A 5,492-nucleotide genomic window follows, 5' to 3' on the forward strand; every position below is an offset into this window, starting at 1 on the left:
TGTAAAAAGTGAGGGCTGGGTGCTGTGGCTTAGGGGGTAGGACTTTAGAGTATCTTTAAATTATACATTATAAATTTTTCACTAATATTAATGTCTGTCTCCCCCTCTAGATGGTAAGCTCGTGGCGGGCAGGAAAAGAGTCTATCAACTCTGTTGTACTCCGCCCAGCATATAGTTCAGTGCTCTGCACATACTAAGTGCTCAGTAAATACAATCGATGATGATGATGATGATGATGGAGGATATATCTACTGATGCCAAGTTGTAATACAGCTAAGCAAGGTACCAGCCACAATGCTAGTATTGTTCTACCATTGTGCCAGCCACTGTCCGAGCTAAGCAAAGTGACAGTCACTTTGCACTTCTATCTCTACCGATGTCTCTAATAATGGTGGCATGTGTTAAGTCCTTACTCTGTGCCAAGCACTGTACTAATCGCTGGGGTAGATGCAAGATAAGCAGGTCAGACACCAGTCCTGTCCCTCACAGGCTCACAGGTAAGAGGGCAACCAGTTATTGACTCCTCATTTTACACATGAGGAAACTGAGGCTTAGAGAAATTAAGTGACCTCCCCAAGGTCAACCAGAAACTAGATGTCTGAGCTGGGACTAGAACCTTTCAGGTTCACAGTTGTAATTGAGAGACGTGTCATGACAGGTCCTGTTTCTACATATCAAATCAGTACCACACAAAGTGCCTTTTTTGCCAACCCCGATATCAGCAATTCTCAGTATGTGCATTGATGCATGATAGTCTGTCCCCCAGCACATGGTATCACTAGCTATCACATGAGTTTGAATGACCAACTAGTCTCCTAGGATGATCTTGGAGGGGAGTTATGCTGGCAAGCTGCCAGTCTTTTGGAACAAGGGTGATTCTTACAAGAAGCAGCATGGTGTAGTAAAAAATGGCATAGAGAAGTGGAAAGAGCACAGGCCTGGGAGTCCGGTCATGAGTTCTAATCCTGATCTGCCACTTTCATTCATTCAATCGTATTGATTGAGTGCTTACTGTGTGCAGAGCACTGTACTAAGCACTTGGGAGGGTACAAATCAGCAATTAACTCTACTGAACTCTTCCAATTCAGCAACAAAGAGAGACATTCCCTGCCCACAACAGGCTCACAGTTGAGTGCCCACGGTGTGTCGAACAGTATACTGAGCACTCAGGCAGTCCCCTGGTTAGTGAACACAACCCCTGCCCTCAGGGGGCTGGCAATCTGTTCTCCGCCCCCCGACCCGCTCTGGGGCTTTCTTTACTCCCCTGCTTGGTCCTTCTGGCTTGTTTGTTGTATGACCTCGGGCTATTCAGTTCACTGCTCTGTGCCTCAGTTACCTTGTCTGTAAAGTGGGGACTGAGACTGTCAGCCCCATGTGGGACAGGGACTGTGCCCAACCTGATTTGCTTGAATCCACTCCAGATTAGTACAATGCCTGGCCAAGTAAGCACCTAACAAATACCATTATTATTATTATTATGACAGAGGTCTCCAACTCAGGCCCAGTATTCCACAGCTTCCCCTTCAAGGAAATGGCATGGCCTAGTGGAAAGAGGAATTGGGTTCTAATCCTAACGCTGTCAATTGCTTTCTGTTGACTTTGGGTAAGTCACTTCATTTCTCTCTGCCTCAGTTCTCCTGTTCGACCTCCTTCTTAAACTGTGCATCCCATGCGGGAGAGGGACTGTATCCAATCCAACCTAATTGACATTTTTATGGTATATGTTAAGTGCTTGCTATTTGCTAGGTACTGTACTAAGTGCTGCAGTAGATACAAGCTGAGCAAGTTGGACACAGTCCACTTCCCACATGGGGATCCTAGTCTTAATCCTCATTTTATAGATGACGTAACTGAGGCATAGAGAAGTTAAGTGATTTGCCAAAGTCACACAGCAGCCAAGTGGAAGACAAGGGATTAGAACCCAGGCACTTCAGACTCCCAGGCCTGAATTATCAGGAGTGTGTTTGACCCACAGAGAGTGATTAACAAATACCTTAGAAAAAAAGTTTCTTGAGAACTCTTGGCTGGATCCTCCAGGTTCAATGATGTGTTCACATTGGGATGTGTCCTTTCTGTTAGAAACATTCTTCGAGGTAATCAGCCTTTGAACCCAGGTCTTCTGACCTGTCTGCTTAAAAAGAAATTGTCCAGGGGACTCCAACATTTTCCTCAGAAAGGACAGAACTAAGGGATTTGCCAAGCTCTCAGGTGTCTCCATTTCAAGCACCTATGCACCCTACTTTTATCCAGTATTTTGCTGACTTCCTAGCAGGCTGCCTACTTTTGATCACACCTGTAAATATTTTAAGCTCTTCTAGGTGTCTAATCAGGGACAGTGAATGAACTGTTCATTTCAAATTCACTCTGGTACCCAGCAGACTATCAGGTACAGAGTAAGAGCTCAATCAATACCATGGGCCACTTTTCCATTCAAAGTCCTCCTGCCAAATTTGTTTCCATTTGCTTCATCCAATTCAACCCAGGATTTAAAAGGAATAGGAGTCAAAGTAGGAAACTTGACTTGCTCTGCTATTGCAAGTGTTTGCAATCAAGTCTTTTGATGAACAGATTTGCATAATGCCCATATGTTTCAAAATTTCTCAACAATTGATAATATTCCCACCAGTTGGAGATGCAGAACTGCATTCTTCCTGAAAGATCCCTGGAAGGTTCTGAAAGCAACAGGGATTCTATAGTTAAATCACAGGCTCAAGAGCCCCTCGTCTCCCTCCCACAGGACATTTGAGGGCGACGGCACTCTAAGAAACTCTACAAATTTCACTCAGATATAAATAGAAATGTAACTTTATTTTCCAGGTGAGATCATGGTTCCTTAGTGCCCTGAAAACAAAAATCAATGAAGATGTTCACCTTGGAAGTAGCAGTTTTGCTTTCAGCAAAAAGGCCTCTGGCAGTATCTTTGAAGCTTGCATAGAGAACAAACATCCAGACATTTTTTCCTTGTCCCTAATTTTGTGCATCTCTTGTAAGTTTGGGAACTTGGGGAAATTTTGGAAATTTTGGAAATTTGGGAAATTTGGGAAATTTGGGAAATTTTGGAAATTTTGTTCTTACTGTCTTTATTTTTGAGAATGGTAACTTTTTACAAAGTGTTATACACTTTACGGAGGCTAGGATAAAGGAGGCAACAAAAAGGATGATCCGGAGAATGAAAATGGGCCAAACTTGAAATGTTGCAACAACCGGTTTGCCTGGAGGGCCACTGTCAATGCTCCCTCCGTCCCCAGGAGTCTCACACAATGGAGGGGCCCAGCCATATTTGCAGTGGCAGTTTTTCTTGTTGTTACACACCCCTCGATGGTTACATTTTTGAGGTTCGCAGTCATAATTGAGGAGAGACGCATCGAGGCAGGTCCTGTTCATGCATATCAAGCCAGTGCCGCAGAAGGTGCCATCTTCAACGTCCCCGACATCAGCGATTCTTAGTGTTTGCATTGCTGCGTGGTAGTCTGTCCCCCAGCACATGGTATTGCTGTCTTTCACATGAGTTTGAATGATTGACGTATGGTCCGGCATAGAAGGGATGGTCTTCACATTGACACACTGCACTCTTCCACACAACATATCATGTACTGCACATTCTCTGTAAAGGTGTTGCTCTAACCCACAGTTCCCAAATCGGTCAACATATCCATTTACCTCCTCATAACACAATAACGGAGCATCCACGGCTTCTTTACCAAAAAGGGCTCTGCACTGCCGAAGGTGGGAACGACAACCGCCACGGTAACAGATGGCGCCTTCACTACACGGGGTCCCATCCTGCTTGTACACATCTTCTGGGCACATACTTGAGGTCCCGTTACAGAACTCGTCGAGGTCACATTCAGTTTGCCTCGGCCTACAGACCGTTGTTGCTGGAACAAATTGGCACCCTTTGCAGCATAGTTCAGAAGCACATGCTGCCCCAGGGCTCAATGTGCAGTTTGACAGGCAACAGGCATCTTTTTCACACTCCTCCTCTGATCCACAGTCACATTCCTCTCCCCATTCCACCACTTTGTTACCACATGTGTCTACTACCAATAACTGTTCTGGAACATTACTGAGACAGGGGGCAAGCTGGTTTGTGAAGGAGAAAAAATAACTGAAACTGCAGTTACTAAAACCACCATTCCGGATGCCGGCAGTCTCCATGATACATGATGTTCCTTTGCACTTGCAATAGCGATCATCGTGGTTCATGCCACAGCCGTGGCCCAATTCGTGAGTGAACCACAGTGCAGGATCAAGCAGCGATTGGCCTGTCAGACTAGAAACGGATGCCATCCGACTTGCATTACAAGCGCCACCGAAATTGGCCCACCCTGTTAAATTGCCAAAAGACTTGGACACAAACAAATGTGAAAAGTCATGTTGGATACGAGGATATAAGTTATTTAGCTGGTAACGTGAAAAATCATTAACTAAACGATATATCCTTGAATGCTTAGTACTCACTTTGTCACGGTCGGTCCAGACCTCCACGGCTTTCAAAGAGATGTGAGCTTTCAGCTCCTGAAAGTGTGAGTCTGCGAAATTCACCAGGAAAATGGCATCCTGAATGACTGCGGAAATATTGTTTTTCCTAAATCTGTACCTGGCGTTGTCCACCGCCACGGCCAGCTCCACATACTTGGGGTGTATGTAGGAGTCGTGCCAGTCGAACTGCCGGAAAGAGGCCGGCGGCCGGAACTGGGCCGCCTGGCGGGCGATCTCCTCGCCGGTGAGGCCGCAGGTCAGGTTGCCCGGGGCCTTCTCGTCCTGCCAGGACACCCGGTGCTCGAAGGTGGCGGAGGCCGGCAGGGGCTCCACCTGGTAGAGGCGACCGTGCAGCCGCAGCATCCCCCACAGCCCTCGGTAGCAGGTGCTGAAGGTGGCCAGGGAGCCCGGGGCGCCCTCCACGGCCCCGCGGTAGTAGCAGCCGTGGGGCACGTAGGGCTGCTCCTCCAGCAGCTCCCCCCGGGCCGTGAAGGTGAAGACGGGCAGGCGGCGGGGCAGCAGCAGCTTCTTGGGCCGCAGGTGCAGCACGTGCCTCCGGCCCTCGAGGGGCAGCAGGTAGGACAGCCGGCCGGGCTCCTCGGCCTCCCCGCCGCGGGGGGTCAGCCTCCGGGGGATGACCACCTCGGAGGAGGAGAAGCCCCAGTCGTCGGGGGCGGCGAGGAGGAGGCCGCCCAGGCCGAGCAGCAGGAGGGCGGTCCCCGCCGCCCCCATGGCGCCCGGCCCCGCCCTTTCTCCACGCCTCGGAGCCGCCGCCAGGGGGCGGAGTGGAGCGGGGCCGGGGCCGGGGCCGGGGCCGGGGCCGGCGCGCGACCTGCAGGCTCCGCCCCCTCAACGGTCCCTGCTCTGGGCGGCTCCGCGCATGCGCCCTCTGCCGGCCGTTAGGCGCGCGCGGGCGGGAAAAGGCGGGAAAGTTGGGCAAAGGGGCCGAGGACGAGAGGCCTGAGGGGAGGGGATGGAAGAGGGTTGGAAAGGGAGAAGAGGACGAAGGA

The 5,492-nt window shown here is 49.6% G+C and overlaps 1 protein-coding gene across 1 annotated transcript; it reads right to left on the reverse strand.

The window, feature by feature from the left end:
• Window positions 1-2,787: 2,787 nt before the first annotated feature.
• Window positions 2,788-5,225, reverse strand: LOC100087800 (disintegrin and metalloproteinase domain-containing protein 30-like). The gene has a single exon (XM_001517592.3). It carries the CDS (start codon window positions 5,212-5,214, stop codon window positions 2,968-2,970), a length of 2,247 nt encoding a protein of 748 aa, XP_001517642.3. The 5' UTR covers window positions 5,215-5,225; the 3' UTR covers window positions 2,788-2,967.
• Window positions 5,226-5,492: the final 267 nt, after the last annotated feature.

Source organism: Ornithorhynchus anatinus, chromosome 16 (genome assembly GCF_004115215.2).
Source record: "Ornithorhynchus anatinus isolate Pmale09 chromosome 16, mOrnAna1.pri.v4, whole genome shotgun sequence".
In the NCBI taxonomy this organism is placed as follows: domain Eukaryota; kingdom Metazoa; phylum Chordata; class Mammalia; order Monotremata; family Ornithorhynchidae; genus Ornithorhynchus; species Ornithorhynchus anatinus.